At 40.5% G+C, this 18,322-nt stretch overlaps 1 protein-coding gene across 2 annotated transcripts; it reads right to left on the reverse strand.

Annotated features, from left to right (window-relative positions):
• Nucleotides 1-9,887: 9,887 nt before the first annotated feature.
• On the reverse strand, nucleotides 9,888-16,116 carry LOC308298456 (uncharacterized protein). 2 transcript variants are annotated; one of them, XR_013962717.1, is made up of 4 exons: nucleotides 15,552-16,116; nucleotides 14,135-14,325; nucleotides 11,203-13,237; nucleotides 9,888-10,574 (listed from the first exon to the last, which is right to left on the reverse strand). XR_013962717.1 is itself a non-coding variant. In XM_080742052.1 (3 exons), exons 1-3 carry the CDS (start codon nucleotides 15,630-15,632, stop codon nucleotides 13,195-13,197), a joined length of 315 nt encoding a protein of 104 aa, XP_080598178.1. In that variant the 5' UTR covers nucleotides 15,633-16,116; the 3' UTR covers nucleotides 9,888-13,194. The 2 variants fall into 2 exon arrangements, 1 of the variants encoding a protein (XP_080598178.1); XM_080742052.1 differs by having other exon boundaries at nucleotides 9,888-13,237.
• Nucleotides 16,117-18,322: the final 2,206 nt, after the last annotated feature.

The raw sequence follows: 18,322 nt of genomic DNA on the forward strand, positions 1-18,322 counted from the left end.
TGAAGGGCAGACAATATTGCCACTGTGTTTATAGGAAAACGTTTTTCTTTTTTTCCTTTTGGAGGAATTTTCCTAGGACTAGAAGCGAAAGTTGAATTGAATTAATATACAATGTCAATGTTGAGTAAGAGGAATCATTAAATATATAAATGCTGCTACAGTGACAAATTAGAAGAATTTATGGATTTCATGCTGTGATCGATCGGTGCCTGCAGCACAGCGATTTTTCTTTTATCTTTTATTTATGACTGTTGTGTTCTGTGTTTTCTGGCATCTTGACCAGGAACATGTTGTAATGTTGTACCACTGGCACTTTGGCTGAAATAAATGTCAGAAAGATTGACTGACTTTATTTGTCTGCATTGATTTTGAAGTATATGATTCAACTTTTAATGTTTTATATTGTTTAGAATTGTTTTAAAATGTTTCAATATAAAAAAGCTGTAATTTTTGGGGAAAAATCGCAATAATCGTGATTCGAATCGCAAATCGCAGGAAAGCGCAATTAATTGTGATATAATCGAATCGTCACCCAATGAATCGAAATCGAATCGAATCGGGAAAAAGTGAATCGTCACAGGCCTACCATATATGGTGATCTCTGTAGGACCAGTATTGACCATCTGTTTGCCTGTGTCCATTTATGCTCATATATGGAGATATCTGTCTGTCTGCATCCATTTTATGCCCATATATGGAGATCTCTGTATCTGTTTGTCTGTGTCCCTTTATGCCCATTATGGAGATCTCTGTATCTGTCTGTGTCTCTGACTGTGTTGCAGACACAGTGCCGGTAACCACTTTAATGCAAACCCCATTATACCTGTTGTCATAGGACCTGTTTTGACCATCTGTGTGCCAGCACCCCCAGCAGCCAGTCATCTCGGGGACTGTCATTATTCCCTGCAGCCAAAATGATTTTTTTTTTTGTTTTGCTCTCTAAAAAGATAATGCCACAACAGCATCTCATAATATCTAGGCTACATTTCACTTAAACGCCAGAGCTTAACTCTGCATGTAAATAAGACTTTTTTTAATTAATGTGAGAGATCGGTACATAATTCTGTTAGTCCTCCCAGTTTATATTAGCTAAAATGCTAACTAGCCAGCCTTTGTTAGCCGTTTGTAGCCAAATGCGGTAATATCAGGACTCCATTACTTAGCGATGCAACCCACAGTATTGCTCCCATTAATTTAATGCCACGTGTGTTCCAAATGAACAATTATTAACCACGTAATGTATGATTTTGTGTATTATTATTTATTATTCTTCCGCCGTTCTTCCGCTGTTTCTTCTTCTACGCTGGTGAAATGATCCGTTCCTGCCTGGAGCGGCCTGGAGACGTCTGTGACGTATGCTCCGGTGCGGAAGCTTCCTTTGTCACTGAGTTAGCTTAGCATTGAATAGATCAGTGTCGTCCTAAACTATCTAATTCTAACGTTCAGGGCGTTTGTTTTTTGGACAATAAATTGACAGCCAAGAAAACATGGATGGAATGCAATCGTTCACTCGCCGTCGGAAAGTTGACTTTAGAGTAGGGTGACCATATTTCCAGCCACTCAAACCGGGACGCAAAACAATGTTGCCTAAAACTGGGACCCTAAAAGCAATGCGCACGTTACCGCGCACGCACGTGCCGTTGTGCCCATTCTCTAACGTTCGTGCACACGCACACACGCACCGCAGGGTTGCAAACAGACAGTGAGTGATTGACAAACAGCCTCAGCGTTGAATTCAGACACGCAATGAATTTGTTCCTGTTTTCTGATTGGTTAGTTGAGCATGTTTTCATGAAAAGAATATGATAAATGTCTATGCAACCACTGAAAACAGCTACTATTATTTTAATTCTGGCGAAAACCGGGACAATTTTGCAGTGAATGTTGAAAAGCGGGACATATCAGTGTTTTAGAGATATTTGTCGGGACACCGGGACACGCAGCTTGAAAACGGGACTGTCCCGGGTAAAACGGGACGTCTGGTCACCCTACTTTAGAGTAGACTATTCTGGTTGACTGGCTATGAGTGGCTAACGGCTAACGCTAGCTAGCGTTAGCTAGCGCTAGCTGCAGGCTATAAACAAATAAAACGTGACCCAACTCTATTGTTGCTCTCTTCTACAAGCTCACAACGCGAGGCGGTTAAGCCTGTAGATTGTGTTTTATTATCAGGTCAGATAATTCTTCTGACTGAAGTTACACAAACACTGATTATGCTTACAGTTAGCCCTGTTGCGCACGTAATAAATTCACTTCAACCCCTATGCTTCACCCTCGTGTTGAGCAGTTAATCCTATTTGCTATGTACGTCTACAAAAACCTTCATATTTCAAAGATAACGTGCTTACTGAAGTCTCACAGATGTCACAGTATGGTACGCTCAAGCAGAATTACCCGTATCTTTCGTATTGTTTAATAAACTGCATTTTAATCCGATCAGATGCCATTTTCTGTTGTTTTTCAGCCATGCGACCCCATCGGTTGCGAGGTGTACTGCACTTAGATACATTAATACCTTTTTAAGGAAACGACGACCGATCGGATTAAAATGCTCCTCATTAAATAATACGATCATTACGGGACATTCTGCTGGAGCGTACCCTATGGTGACATCTGTGAGCCTTCACTAAGCACTTTTACTTTTGGTACTTTAAGTACATTTGGATACCAATACTTTTGTACTTTTACTCAAGTACATTTTTAATTCTGGACTTTTACTTGTAACAGAGTGATTCTACATTGCAGAATTGATACTTTTACTTAATTATAAAATGTTGGTACTTTTTCCACCACTGTGTAAACGTTTGTGTTCTCATGCCAATAAAGCTTCTTTGAATTGAAGATTGAATTGAAGATTGCTCCCCATGTGGCGGAGTCAGGTCATTGCAGGTTAGAAATTTATTTAAAACTTGAATATCTCAAAAGTCCTATTTCAGCATGGCATCATTCTATAAGCCATATCTTCAAAACTGTTGGGTCAATCTCCACAACCAATATATCATTTTGTAGCTATGATCCCCAGCTTTCAAATGAAATGAAAAAATGAAAATGAAAAAAATTGCAATGACTGGCTGCTGGGGGTGCTGGGACACCATCTGTTTGCCTGTGTCGGGTCCGCTCCAGCCAATCACAAGCCTTCTAATTTATGTGACACTGTCTCCTACGGCGTGTATCAAAACTGCATCCCGATTCCAGCAGTGGAAGCTTGTGATTGGCTGAACCGGAGGTAGGGAGCGCTCCATTGTGTTCCCCTGGACCGCGCAGAGGTGCCGAAATTCGGGGGGCTGAAGATTTACTATTCTGTCCATAACGGCACATAACTCTGTAACGGCACTGAGTCGGCTCATGCGACCGTCGCAACGCTCGACACGGCGACTCGCTCGCTACCGCTCGCTCGGCGGTGTCTCACGTGGCTCATATTCGCCTGAGACGGCGCGCTCCGTCATCTCCACCAAAAACAAGCACTCCGCCCTTGGTCCATTGTTGGAACCGGGATGCTGTTTTGATACACGCACCACCATCATGTATGCCTATTGTAGGTTGCCACTACCCTATCTATCCACAGAGTGGAGCCAAATGCTTAAACATTAACTGTGGACCTCTGTCTGTCTGTCCCTAGTCCCTACACATTGATAAAATAAAATAACTCACACAAAGTGTATGTATACATACACTTTGTGTGAGTTATTTTATTTTATATATGTTGTGGTCTATGTTTGTATCATTTTCTGACACAAAAAAAACTTCAAATGTGTCTACTCTATGCAGACTATCAGGTTATTGGTTTATATCCTTGAAAAGGGACGGTTCTTTTGTTTTGGACTCATGGAACAAAATATCACTGAGAGGCAAAGGCTATCAGAGCAATAACAACTGTCATAATAATGTGCATTCCAACACAATGTCAAGTTGGCAGAAGGTCACTAGAATGTTTTGAACTGACCATGTCTCCAGTTGCACAAATCTGGGGTTGAAGCCTTTGGGATTTGAATTCCTAAAAAAAATCATAAAACCCTACCAACAGCTGTTTGACAACCAGGATCGATCAGCGGTTCTCAAACTGGTGTGCCATGACACAAGTAGGGCTTTTGTGTCAACCAATTATTATTTTAATACAAAAAGTATTAACTGTTTTTTATGTATCTATTATTATTATACATTTTTATTACTATATTAGTACTTTATGCATTGTACATTATCCTCTTTTAATATTTTGTTTTTATTTTCTTAGAACAAAAGGTGTTTATTTGCCATTCTGTCTCCATACACATTCACAAAGTCTTTATCAGCAAATGATCCACAAATAATAATAATAACACAAAATTAAAGGGGTATTCAACGTTTTTCAGGCCAAGGATGGACCCTTAGCAAAGAGAGTACATTTAAGTACATTTTGGTGCCAATACCTTTGTAGGCTACTTTTACTCAAGTACATTTTGAATTCCGGATTTCTGTATTGCAATGCAGTATTGATACTTTTACTTAAAGGGATATTTCACTTTCAAAAAAACTTTTGGTCATTTTATCGTCTAATCAGGCTTTTATGAACACCCTGAACAGTTTTTAATTTGCTTGATTCAATATTTAGATATTTGATGTAAATGTTACCAGGCCCGCCAGGCCCAGGGCCTCTCCCCATACACACCCATTGTAACTTCAAACTCCATTTTAACCATGATGGATTCATTAAAGACACCTATTATTTATTCTGGTGACTCATACTACCCTCCTAATATGTGAGCAGGCTTTTTTTCAATAACCTTTTTCATTTGTAATAATTATTTTTGGAAAATTAAAAAAATGAAATACAATAAAAAATTATTCAAAATCAATGAAAAAAGTTATTGAAAAGACACAGCCTGCTCACATATTAGGAAGGCAGTATGAGTCATCAGAAAAAATAATGGGTGTTTTTAATCAATCTATCATGGTTAAAATGGAGTTACAATGGGTGTGTATGGGGAGAAGCCCTAGAGGAGGAGGGCCTGGTAACATTTACATCAAATATCTAAATATTGAATCAAGCAAATTAAAAACTGTCCAGGGTGTTCATAAAAGCCTGATTAGACGATAAAATGACCAAAAGTTTTTTTGAAAGTGAAATATCCCTTTAAGTAAAAAAAAAAAAGTACAGTTGCAGCTCTAAATATAATTACTGATACTTTGGTAGAGTATGGCTTTCATGTGCAGTGTTCGTGTTTGACATTGCTGAGTAAGATGATTGATTTGCCAAACTCCTGATGTCATCACACATTGGAAACCATCTGCCTTGCAACCAGGGACATGCTGGGCCCCTGATTCAGCCTGGGAAAAAGAGTTGGAGAGGCCCTCATTGCGCGCTATAGATAGAAATCTCTCTCTATAGCACTGCTGCTACTCAAAGATTTGCCATTTCAGATCATGACAAGTGACAAGCCAGTGGGCCAATTACTGTACATGAGTTATATTTCATCGTTGTCGGGTGGAAACCTTGTATGTCCAAAACCGTTTGTTTCGTATAATCATTTTAAAAATGATCTAAACTAGTGAAAACAGCCGATCTACAAGCACACAACGCCTCGCGAATCTGCTGTTTTCACTACTTTTGTGCGACGGCCTTGTATGATGAAGCAGGGCTTTGCTTTGCGAAAAAATCTACACATTTGAAACTTGCAGTTTCTGCCCGACAGTGACGATTTACTTTGTTGGCCGCCCAGCCCCAGAAATGGAACGAAGGCCAACATTTTTTTTTTTTTTTTTTTCCTAATGGCCTGGACCGGCCAGGAATGAACTAGCTGTTCGGGAGTTGTCCCGCTTTCCCCAATGGCCAGCACGTCCCTGCTTCCAACCATGACATCTGCACATACCTCTCTCTATACAAACTGTACTTGGTTGCGTGCCAGAAGTGGTTCTGTGTGCTTTCTTTTTTTTATTTTATGTGTGGATTTCTGTGTGATGACACGTACATTCGTGAGGAGATTTCTAACCGTTCATATGATTTTCTTGCATACTAGTAGTGTATATTTGTCTGTCATTAAATGCTTCGATGAATTGAGTACAAAAGAGGGGACCACCAATGGAAACAAGCCATAGACTTTCTTACATTTAAATCCTCTCAGCAGACCTTGTATTGAACTGACTTTTCCTGTGTTAATAAAGTAATCAATCAATCAATCAATCAATGCCTCGTTCACATACTGTAGCCATCCATGCCTGTGCATTGTAGTGGGTCTATATGTGCACATACATTAATATAGGTTAATAATGTGTGCATCGTGTTTGGTTTATCTGCCATGGGTGCAACAGTCACACACACACACAAGCACACACAACATTCTGCTGACTACACATTTTGTATATAGCGTCTGATCTGAGAAAAGAGGCTCACTGACTTTCACATCGATCTACACGACAACTTCAAATAGGCCTATCCGTTACAGCTGCGACTCTTCAAATATTTTGTTAGTGATTGTTCTATTGATTACCTTTTCAATTACATAGGTTTCTGCTTCTGCAACATCAAGCATGATGCCTTGTGTTGATTGGAACTCATGTCACTCAGTGGGCAGTAAATCACATTCTGTAGGCCTATGTCTCTGTGCTTTGGTTTGGTAGTCACATTGTCTGAAAGAAGAGTACTGTATGGCTACATCTTGGCAGTTGGCATGTGTGTAAAGTGAATATTTTGTCAGATTTCCTGCTTGCTCGTCAGCACAGCTAAGTGCAGTACCCACGACCGCGACCTTGCCCTTTAGGGTCGCTTCTCGCCCTTAGGGGCGTCTTACTGGTATATCTGTTCTTCTTGAGGTGCTTGTTTATCCACCCAAAAATCACGAAAGCTAATTTGACCAAATAAATAAGTGACTGTACTTCGGCTTTGTAGGACAGAATATATCTGTCACTCTCCCCTGAACGAACCAATCAATGTCAGGGTCAGTGACCAGGGACATGCTGGGCCCCTGATTCAGCCCGGGAAAAAGAGTTGGAGAGGCCCTATTTTTTATTTATTTTTTTTATATTTTGTCGTTGTTGGGTGGAAATGTCCAAAACCGTTTGTTTTGTATTTATCATTTTAAAAATTATTTAAATTAGTGAAAACAGCCGATCTACAAGCACACAACGTGTGCTTGTAGATCTGCTGTTTTCACTACTTTTGTGCAACGGCCTTGTATGGTGAAGCAGGGCTTTGCTTTGCGAAAAAACATTATAAATTTGAAACTTATAGATACGAGGTTTCTGCCCGACAGTGACGATTTACTTTGTTGGCTGCACAGCCCCCAAAATGTAACGAAGGCCGACATTTTATTTAAATTTTTTTCCGAACGGCCGGCCTGGACCGGCCGGGAATGAACCGGCCGTTTGGGAGTTGTCCCGCTTTTCCCAATGGCCAGCACGTCCCTGTCTGTGACTGTGTTGGCAGAAACCATGCAAACATGGGCCTTCAGAGAAAGGCCAAGCCAGATGAAGGATACGATAGAAATGTAAATACGCGGGAGATGGGGGTAGTGAGGGGAATTGAACGGAGATGATTTTGAGCATTGCTCGCTCATGCTACGCATCCGGGTGAAAATGGGTCTGTGCTTTGTCTACAGATATAATTATCTACTTCAAAGTCTTCATATAGTCTGGGGGCTTCACAATGAAGGTGGCTCTGCTCCTTTTACTGCCCTGTCTGGCTGAGGCCGGAGTAGCCCCATATAGAACCTCACCCGTCGCTTCATACTCTTGTGCTCCGAGACGAGGTCATATAAAGGTATCCCAGGGCTGGTTCGGAACGCCTCCACGTTGAGTTAGAAAACACTTTTCCCGAAATTGCACCCAAAAAGTAAGGGTAGTTTCACGCTCCCAGACTGCGGTTTCCTATCCCAGGGTACATAAAACATTGAAGGAAGCATGAGCTCAGTTCGGGGCTCTGCCCAGGTTGGCAGAGGGAGAGCAGCGCCCAGGATTACAGCTTAGGCAATTGGCACTGGGTGATAAATTGGTTACAAAATCATGTGATTTAGATTATTTAGTTGATTATTTGTTTTAAATGCCTCTTGATTATTCGACTATTTGAAAAAGTAATTAATATAATAATCGCTAGCAAAATATTCAATAGTCACAGCTGTAAGGGATCTTCGAAGTTCTAGATCTATCTGAACGTCAGACAGCTTGTTTTCTTAGGCCAGACGCTATAGATGACTCCACAAAATGTGCAGTCAGTCAGCAGAATCCTGCACGTACCAGCGCATGTACCGGTATAAGCATTTGAACCATTGGCACGTGCACACATTGACGCGCACACATGTACAACACTCCCATTTGTGCTGATTCAACACATTCCATAAGATGTCGCAAAAGCTGTCAGGAGAGCCATAATTCTCGCAGTCTAACTGTGATTTGTAGGTCCACAGGGCCTGTGACTAATCCCTCGCGTCACCTACTTGGCTGACCCCCCCCTGTCGTTAGGGGAAAAAATGGATGCCAGACGCCAGACACTGTTGAACTTAGAAATGCTGTGTCACAGACTCACATAGGGATGAATTCAGGCACGTGTACACATAGCCATGAAAGGGGGCAAGAGCCTCTGCCATTTTATCCGTCTGTAAAAAGTGTCCTTTCCAGACCATAAATGCAGTTTTTACTATGGTGAAAGAAATGCAAATGCCCTCTTTCCATGCTATACCTGAAGGCAGCATTCAAGAGAATTGCCTTGTCCAAACTCTCCTGAACTTGAATGCAGTATCTTATGTTGAAAGAATTGCCCTCTCTGTGTAGAAATCCAAGCCGTTAAGCCACATCTCCAGTATTGACTTGATTATGCTTAGTTCAGTGTGGTATCACACACCAAAAATAGCCAACCTCCAAGCTCACAACGCATCGCAACGCGACGCGTTATGAGCTTGGAGGTCTGCTAATTTTCGATATTTCCACCAATGGCCTTTTTAGAAATGTCAGCCAATGCCTCTAACATTCTCTGCACGTCCCTGGCTGAATAGAATTCCATACTGGTGATGAGGTCTGTGCAGTGGCCCATTATTTATTTTACTTGAGTAAAAGTTTTTCAATACCACAATGTGCGTAGTCTGGTATTCAAAATTTGCTTGAGTAAAAGTACAAAAGTATTGGTATAAATTACCAAAAGTAAAAGTACTCATTATAGTGTGCAGAATGTTGCATTTCACAAGTTATCATATACGGTAAAATGTAGAAAAAACACCTTTTGAAGCTAGCAGATATAAAAGCACACAATGTTACAAGCAGAAGTATTCAAAATGTACTCGAGTCAAAGTACAAATGTACCTTCATCAAAATATACTTAAAATAAAGGCCTGTCCATACCATGACCGAAACCGCCGTTTCCGTCAAAAGGTAAGGTTCAACTACAAAATGACTTCACTCGCGACTTCTGAAAAGCATTAGACCGAATGAGAGTTCGGAAATGTGCAAGTCGGAAAGTCCAACTCGCCGAACATTTCGGTCAAAGTATGGAGAGGCCTTAACAGTAGTAAAGTAAAAGTAGGCCTACTCATTGTGCAGGATGTGCCATTTCACAAGTTCAAAATGTATACATGCGTGCATGCATGCATGCGTGCGTGCATGTAATGCACATTGTAAAGTGCTTTGGATAGATACACTAAATGCATCCCTGCACCAAGTAGGATATGCACACAGTGGCTTCAATCACCTCAAATTGTGTTGTGGTTGATGCACAATACTGAGCTATGCATTACCTGTACCTATTCTTAATGATCTCTTTGTTATTGTTTCCATTACTGCTACAATACTGAGGAACTGAAACCAAAGAATTTGTAAAGAATTGAGAAATAGTAAAACACTTGAATATTGAACAAATGCTCTTTGTGATGTGTACTGTTTTCAGAACATCTATCAGTCACTTACAAACTCTCTCACACACTCATGCATGGCATTTCCCCCATTATTTTATTAACGTAGACATTTCTCCCATGACCACTGCTATGGGAGAGTAGCACAGTACAAAGATATGATAGATACACAGTACAAAGATAGTCTGGACTTAAAAAGTGCAATCCTACTCAAACATTCCACAGATACACTCAGAGTGTATGTAACCTAAATGATGTCTCGTACCAAAGTTCAGGTTATGAAAGTGTCTGTCTGAGCAGGATAAATGTATATTGCATCTGGGAACCCTATATGCTGTAAAATATAAGAAAATCCAGTCAAAGCGATTAAACAATTTTTAACATAACTCATCAAGAAAACAAAAAATAAGTACATAAAAATAGAGCTACACTCTACAGCAAGTCAAAATTGATACAGAATAGGCATACACCAAAGGTGGAAAACAATGTCAAATGTGTATTCTATCTATTTTAAATAAAACAAACTAAAGAAAACAAGTCTTTTTTAGTTAAAGGAACGTAAATTCAATGGGGGCAATTGTACATTTACAATCCCTTCAAATTTGAAAATAAATCCCCCTCCAAAGAATAACTAAATAAATAAAACAAAATAAAAAAAGCAACGATGGATGCCTGAGCAACATCTTAAAATGTGTAACCTCTGCTCCATCTCTCTCTCTCTCTTTCTCTAGTTTACCAGCCTTTCTATTACCTTTTACCCTAACCCTTAAGTTCTGTTCAGATTCACTACACCTTCGTTCTGTTCGGGTCATTTTGACCCGGGGGATATTTGGTTTAAAAAAAACAACACTAATATAAAATTTAACTTAACAAATAATCATGATACATTGACTTTGACTCAATACCAAACAATTCATATGATATATATGGTAAATTTTTGCATTTCTGCTTTGCTATATCATATTAAACACTGAACGAGCTAGGCGTTTTTACTGATTTAGCTGGAATTCATGTAAAAAAAAACTACTTTATTTAATACTGGGCAATATTGCTCATGCTTATAGGAAAAAATTAAAATCAGACAGGGGGGCTTCGGAAGGGGGGTGTTAGAAGGGGGGGGCTGTGTGTCTGTGTTTTGGCACAATACTGTGTATTTCTGTGCATAATTATGTGCTTCCGGGTCAAAATGACCCGAACAGCACTTAAGGTTCAAAAAATATGAGGGGGGTGTAGCATGGGTGTAGTGCAAAAATATTTTTTCTACACGTTCATCTCAGAAGAATCTTTAAGGCCAGTGAGTTTCAGGTGGAAAAAATTTTAACTTCTACCTTTTTTTTTCAAATGAAAATGTAAAACGGGCCAAAATGACCCGAACAGAACTTAAGGGTTAAACAAACAACAACATTATTTATCTATTTTCTGTTCCTGAACCCTTGGTCCTTTTTGAATGTTCCCACTGGGATCAGAGCACCAGCCCAACCATGGTCACAGAGCATGCCAATGTCCAAAGACAGGCTGTTCTTTCACAACGCAAACTTACACACTACTGTCTTAAATTCAGTGCCTCTTATTAAATGTTCTAAACCGTAGCATTTTCAATTCATACGTACTTTTACCTCCAAAAACAGCTTGCTTTCTTTGTTTCTGTTTAACCATGAGACAATAGATCTCTCCAGCTGTGTCAATTTAAAGGACAACTTTGTTTTTTTAACAAGGGTTCATATTTTAGATTGTAATTACAGAAATAGCTCAGCAAGAAAGGAAGTGGTTTAGTTATGTCCTTGGTCCACTGATAACATACAGTATATCTGGTACACGTGCCGGTCATAGTGATAGCGTAAATGACATGAAGCGACCTTTAACAAGTCTGCAATCCACAACGTACACTGAACCTTCTCCCACTTTCTGACACCATTAACTGACAAAGTATCGAATACAGTAGAAGATAAAACAAAGTCTAAAGGTTATATAAGCCTCAAAGTCAGGGGAAGGGGAACAGTTAGGGGAAAATTATAATAAGAATATGATTACGATTATATAAAAAGGGTCTTTAACCTTCTAAAATACGTTCTAAATCCTGACCTAAGTTTTCAGAAAAACTTCAAGAGATCATTGTGGGTTACAGTATGCTGCAGCTTGGCATTGTGAGCCACCTTTAGAATTCTCTAACAGACATGGCATTTCAAGATGGGATCATAATTTAGCCTTTTGGAGCCGAACTTGTTTGTTGAGTCTAAAACGTGATCTAGCCTGCTTGAACCAACAATGTAAAATGTATCTTAGATAAACCTCAGGAAGTTTAAATAACCTACTTATTCTATACACTATCTATTGTGGGCTAAGGTTCAAGGGCACATTAGCTAGACAGAATTGTCAACAATGTCAGCTACAGCTTTTGGCTCAGAAAGTAAAATAAAAACTCATTCATATAATAATTCAAGTATTTCTCTTCGTAATACTGAACATGTTCAGTTCTAGTTTTGCATCAAAACATGTTGTATTAAATGAATAGCTTTTGTTGGAGAATCTCTAGTTTAGATTTTAACAGGAAGTATCTCCTGAGGCACCTTTGTGATTAGCTTGCACCTTTTTTGATTCTATTGTAAAAAAGAAAATATTACAAAAAAAGAGATCTTGGGGGAAATAAAATAAAGTAAAAAAGAAAGTACCCAGATCTGTAATCTGTAGTGTTTCTTTTCGGAACCGTAGGCCATTGGTTCTCGAAGTGGATTCCAGGGACGTTGTGGGTTCCTTTATGGGGGTCTAAATTGACCCATACAAGTCTGTAACTCTAACAGTATACAAATGGAACCAAATGGACCCTAACAGGTCCATTTGGTTCCATTTGTATACTGTCAGAGTTAAGGGGAAACCTTGAAATGTAAAAGTTTGAGAAACAGTGCCGTAGGCGACAAGACAGATGGCGACCCACAGAGATTCTTTGGTGCAGCTGAAATCCCTGAAGTTGTCTTTGGTGAAGTCCTGGTGTTGACTTTTACTCAGAGGAGGAGAATAACTCCATAAACGCTGCTGAGAATCCTGGACATTAGCTCTTCTCCTGGTATACTTAACAGCAAACAAGGAATAAGTGGTGTGTGCTTTCTATAGCCTATCACGTTCAACTTAATTTCCTCATTCAATATATTGTCTATATTCCTATATACGTTATATTAGCCAGCATACAGAGGATTAACTTTGAGCATATGAGTTTATCCTGGGACGTGTATATAGGATAATGGTGTTTACAAATCAACTCATACGTTATATGATACATGTATGATTAATACTGATTGTCCTGAAGAATTATTCCGAAGAATATCAATGTGCATGTAAACCCCTGTCATCGTAGCCATGGGTATCTCTCTCTCTCTCTCTCTCTCTCAATCTAGGACTTTGCTGGTTCTAAGGCGGACCGGCAGAATCCATTCCTGAGGAGAGGAGAGGAGAGGAGAGGAGAGGAGAGATTAGTTTTTTCCTATAGTTGTGAGCTCGCCTGAAAGGCGAGAACACTATGTTATCTTCATTATTCATATACCGAGTTGCGTCGCAGACAGTACAAAGGCAGGGCCCTCAGCCAATGAGGTGCAATTGAGGTGCGGAAAAACATCTGGGAGTGGTGGTAGCTGGAGTATTGGTTGAGCTTCACATGACAGTTAGCACGCTGCAGAATATAGTCACGTTGGCAACCATACTTGCAATTGAGGTACCAACGAGCCAAAGGGTAGATCTTCGTGCCTATACATGGTGTTACATGCGAGCCCACACTGTTTCGTAGGAACAGTATTTCTAGTTATTTTTGTGTTTGTTAAACGCACAATTTTCCAACAAAAGGCTGAAGTATAGCCACGTGTACAAAATATGAAATAATATTTATACATACTGTGCAGTACATGTTCATTTGACATGCCCAGCATTTCAATTCAGAATCTGCAGGTATTCTGACATATATATCGGCCCGTATCGACATAAACAAACTTTGCCGAAGCCTACCAACTTGAAACTTGCACTATAAGGTAGGAAGTATCACATTGGATTTTATATATCGTTGTTGTCAGGTGAAAACCATGTACAGTATGTCCAAAACCGTCATTTTACAAATTATTTAAACTAGTGAAAATAGCCGATCTACAATCACACAACGCCTCGCGGTGCGAGGCGTTGTGTCCTTGTAGATCTGCTATTTCACTAGTTTTGTGCGACAGTCTTGTATGATGAAGCAGGGCTTCACTTTACAAAAAATAAAAAGCAAATTTGAAACTTGGAGATAACAGGTTTCTACCTGACAGTGACGACGATATATATTGCATAGCAAGTATTCCAGTTACCTGCAGAGACCAGTGGAGCACTCCATGTTTTCCTTGCAGTAGGCCCCCACCGGCTTGGTCATGATCCTCCACAGAGCTGTCATGCGAGCCACTCTCCTCGGGGTGTGAAGACTCCGCTCCGCCGCCGGTCCGGCAGCCTGCTGGGAACTGGACTGGACCGCGTCAAGAGACTGGACTGGAGCCGCACACACCTGGAACGCAAATTTATATATGTTACAAACATAATCAGTATATGGATGACATAGAAGTAAGTAGTAAGTAAGTAAGTAAGTAAGAGTAAGACAGGCATAGATGATGACAGACACTATAATGTCCTCTGCTCCCTCTGTCTGTTCTAAAAAGACTGACCAACAAAATAAGTAAACTATCAGACCTCAGTGAAACACAAGATCAAAACAGTGGATATCACAATATTGCTCAGAATATTAGTTAGTTTTAACCTTCAGATGTGAAGAGTACACTGTACACAGTTTTTGTGTGTGTGTCAAGCTTCTATTCCTCACCATGACTTTGCTAGAACGCATTGTAGTTTTTTATCAAGCGTATTTAATGTTCCAATTTGTATGCTCTGTATACGAGGAGAATTTAAATATCGTCGTTGTCGGGCGGAAACCTCGTATCTCCAAGTTTCAAATTTGTACGTTCTTTCGCAAAGTAAAGCCCTGCTTCATCATACAAGGCCGACGCACAAAAGAAGTGAAAACAGCAGATCTACAAGCACACAACGCCTCGCACCGCGAGGCGTTGTGTGCTTGGTAGATCGGCTGTTTTCACTAGTTTAAATCATTTTTAAAATGATAAATGCAAAAAGAACGGTTTTGGACATACAAGGTTTTCAACCGACAACGACGATATACTGTATTTTGTCTCACTTAGAGAGCGTTTTACACTTCATTTCAGACAGGCGAGAGTAGAGAGACAGGGAACAAAGAGCAGAGATAATGTGACATGCTAGACAATATGGGCTTGGACTTGAACCTGGGTCCTCTGTGTTCACTAATGGTACGGGGACTAATGAGCTGAGCCTGCAGGCACCCATCTATGAGTCTATGTTCACTCTCAGAGTTAAATTAACACTGATTTTAACACAATCAACTTGTACAGTACAGTGCGACAGCCATCTGTTTTGCAGTTTTGGAGCATTAAAATACAGACATACCGTATAATGGGACAACACAAATATTTGCACCGCTATTCTATGACTTGGTCATACAATTACAAGCCGATTTTTTTAGCGTGTATTCTTTCTAGTTTCATATGTTTCGATCTTTATCACTGCAATGAAATATGAATAATGGTCGTTTCTAGGTTGAGAGAGTACATGACGGAACATAAATCATGGTTCAGACCCAAGTACAGAACATAATGATGTGGTGTGTGCAAAAACAGAAGTCAGAATCAACTAGAGTCAACTCACCTGTTGAGCTGCCATCACAATGAGCAGGCTGAGAGCCACCATCACCGTCATCCTCCTCACAGAGAAGCTTTGCTGTTGCATCTTGAAGACTTGAACCAAACGGCAGACCAATCCAGGGAGCTGTGTAGACACGGCGAGTCTTTGACTCCTGAACCCTGCAGTGTCCAAAATGTCTTGTTCTTCAGCCTGGCCTGGTCTAGCAGCAGTCACACCGGCAAAGGTATGCGCTTAGATCAAGGCGATCAATCAATATGTCTTAAGTATAACTTTGTCATCGGCTGCAGTCGCTGATCAAGTTTGCTTTGAGGCACCGACACCTATCACTATCACCTATCACTTTGACAGTTTGTCCTGCAATCTGTCTGACGTCTCTGATCTGCCCTCAGTGTCTCAGAACAAAGACTATCGCTGCACAGTGCACAACCTTTAGACTGGTCTCAGGACTGTTGGAGAGACAAGCAGAGCTGTGTGGACGAGGTGGAATCTCCTAAGTGAACTATCGCTCTCACTCTCCTGACTGTCAGATCACTGTCAGACCCTGCAAGCTCAGCTGTGGCACTGGGAGTGGAGCAGGGACCTCTTTATAGCCGGGCCCCTGTTCCCGAGAGAGAGAGAGAGAGAGAGAGAGAGAGAGAGAGAGAGAGAGAGATGGGGAAAGAGAGGGAGGAGGGGTGTAAGAAAGAGTGAAAGGGAGAGAGTGGAAGAGATAGATAGGTTAATGATAGACAGAGGACATATAAATAGATAGAGGGGGGGCAGGGGGAGACTTGACCGCCACCCCACCCATCCCATCTCTCTCTCTCTCTCTCTCTCTGTGTCTTTTTCTCTCATTTCCAGAAGTGACGTTATGTTTGCAGAAAATCATGCAGTCATTCCCTCGAATGGGGCCAACATACACACATGCAGCACGCACGCACGCACGCACTCACATAGACGTGCGCACGCACAAGCGCACACACACAGACACACATAGGGCTGTCATGATCATGACAGTTTTAATTGTCACACAAATAATTGCAATTAACGATTGAATAGTGTTTTTAGCATTGCACATTGTAACATTATGAATAACATTTTCATTCCCGTTTGCCTTTCAAGCTTCATCAACAAAAGTCGCACATGGGGCGGTTATGACAAATAACGTAATAATATGCAAAGACATCACTGATAGATTAATTAATAGACAATTTTATACTAGCTGATCTACAGCTACAGCTGAGCTCTTGCATATAACGCGTCACAATGTTGTAAGCTTGTAGATCAGCTATTTAGTATTTATACTTTTTTTAATATTAGAACATGTCGGAAAATCTTTCGACATGGAAACGATTATGCAAAAATAATTGTGATTATCTGAAATAATATTGCGATTACACGATTATGTAATAATTGTGACAGCCCTATACACACACACACACACACACACCAGCCAGCAGCAACACTTGTCATTGCCATTGTTATTACAAATAAATGATATACTGGACAAAGATAGCACAACCAAAGTTAGACTAAAAAGCCCACGTGACTAGAATGTAAAGGAATGTCAACAGAGAAAGGAGCAAAGAATAAGGGTCAAAGGCAGTGTGTGTGTGTGTGTGTGTGTGTGTGTGTGTGTGTGTGTGTGTGTGTGTGTGTGTGTGTGTGTGTGTGTGTGTGTGTGTGTGTGTGTGTGTGTGTGTGTGTGTGTTTGCATGCCCTTGCTATAAGATATTGTGTCATTAGGCTTGCATCACTGACTAAATCCGTCCATGTGCTGTCATATCTTTGACTCCAAACGGCCTCTGATATGATACGTCCCTAGGTCACGTTCTGTACCACCTATGGACGACATGTTGGTGTGGGAGTGGAGGGGGACTCTTCTGATCGACATCTCGCTGGCCTTGGAACGTGAGATTCTGCTCCTCCAGTGACAGGGAAGGTTTTTATAGTTAGCTGAAACTAACATAATACTTGAGTTATATCCCCTCAAGAAAGGGGAAAAATAAAAATAAATGTTTTGGTTACTGTCTGAGGACCGAAACGTCCACTCTCTGTGTCACTTTATTTTCACCATGTCACTTTTTTGCAAGTCTGTAAGTAAAGAAAAAAAATGGATCCAAAGAGCCTCAGTTCTCATCCTGTGTGCGAGCTCCTTTTTGTTCAGCCTATAGTTAACTAAAATACAAATTAAAATAAGGTTTTACAAAGAACAGTATTGGTTGTTTAACATTTACAAAAGTGTTTTATGGCTCTTTTTGCCTAAGATATTGTTCTGTGTAACATATTTCACAGGTATTTAGATAGGTTTCCATACACTATGGATAGATTTCACAGGTTCTAATCTAGATAGGTTTCCATACACTACAGATAGATTTCAGATAAGGTTCCTCAGACCCTCATTTATTGCACCAGGAAGTGGAACTAAGTAATCCAGAGTTCTGGCAAGTCAGAATTCAGAATTCATTCTTTCAAAAGGTTTCAAAAATAGCTCAAATAGCAAAGACAGTAAAACTGTCCTACTATATAATAGGCCTATTTGTTAAAGCTATACTGTGTAAGTTGCTCAGCTAGTGGTCAGTAGCGGACCACCGGAGCAGGGCCGCAAACCACCGCGACCGATTCGAATCCGTAGAGGGGTAGAACGTAATTTTCTGACCAGGATTTGGGGAGTAAGAGGCAAGAATCCTTCACCATCGTAAACACTGTTGCTGAGGGAGGCTACTTCCTGAAGAGACGCAGCACACGCTGTGATTGGCCGGTAGTGTATCATGTGTGTATGATCCGCGATGTGA

This window comes from Nannobrachium achirus, assembly GCF_963921795.1.
Source record: "Nannobrachium achirus genome assembly, chromosome: 14".
Taxonomy (NCBI): domain Eukaryota; kingdom Metazoa; phylum Chordata; class Actinopteri; order Myctophiformes; family Myctophidae; genus Nannobrachium; species Nannobrachium achirus.

What these genes read in the sequence shown, in the direction of transcription:
- LOC308298456 (XM_080742052.1), bottom strand. Translation starts at nt 15,632, where the DNA reads ATGCAACAGCAAAGCTTCTCTGTGAGGAGGATGACGGTGATGGTGGCT. An exon ending in TTGTGATGGCAGCTCAACAG is followed by an intron (nt 14,326 to 15,551) that starts GTGAGTTGACTC and finishes TTTGCGTTCCAG; the next exon opens with GTGTGTGCGGCTCCAGTCCA. An exon ending in TGCTCCACTGGTCTCTGCAG is followed by an intron (nt 13,238 to 14,134) that starts GTAACTGGAATA and finishes TCCTCTCCTCAG; the next exon opens with GAATGGATTCTGCCGGTCCG.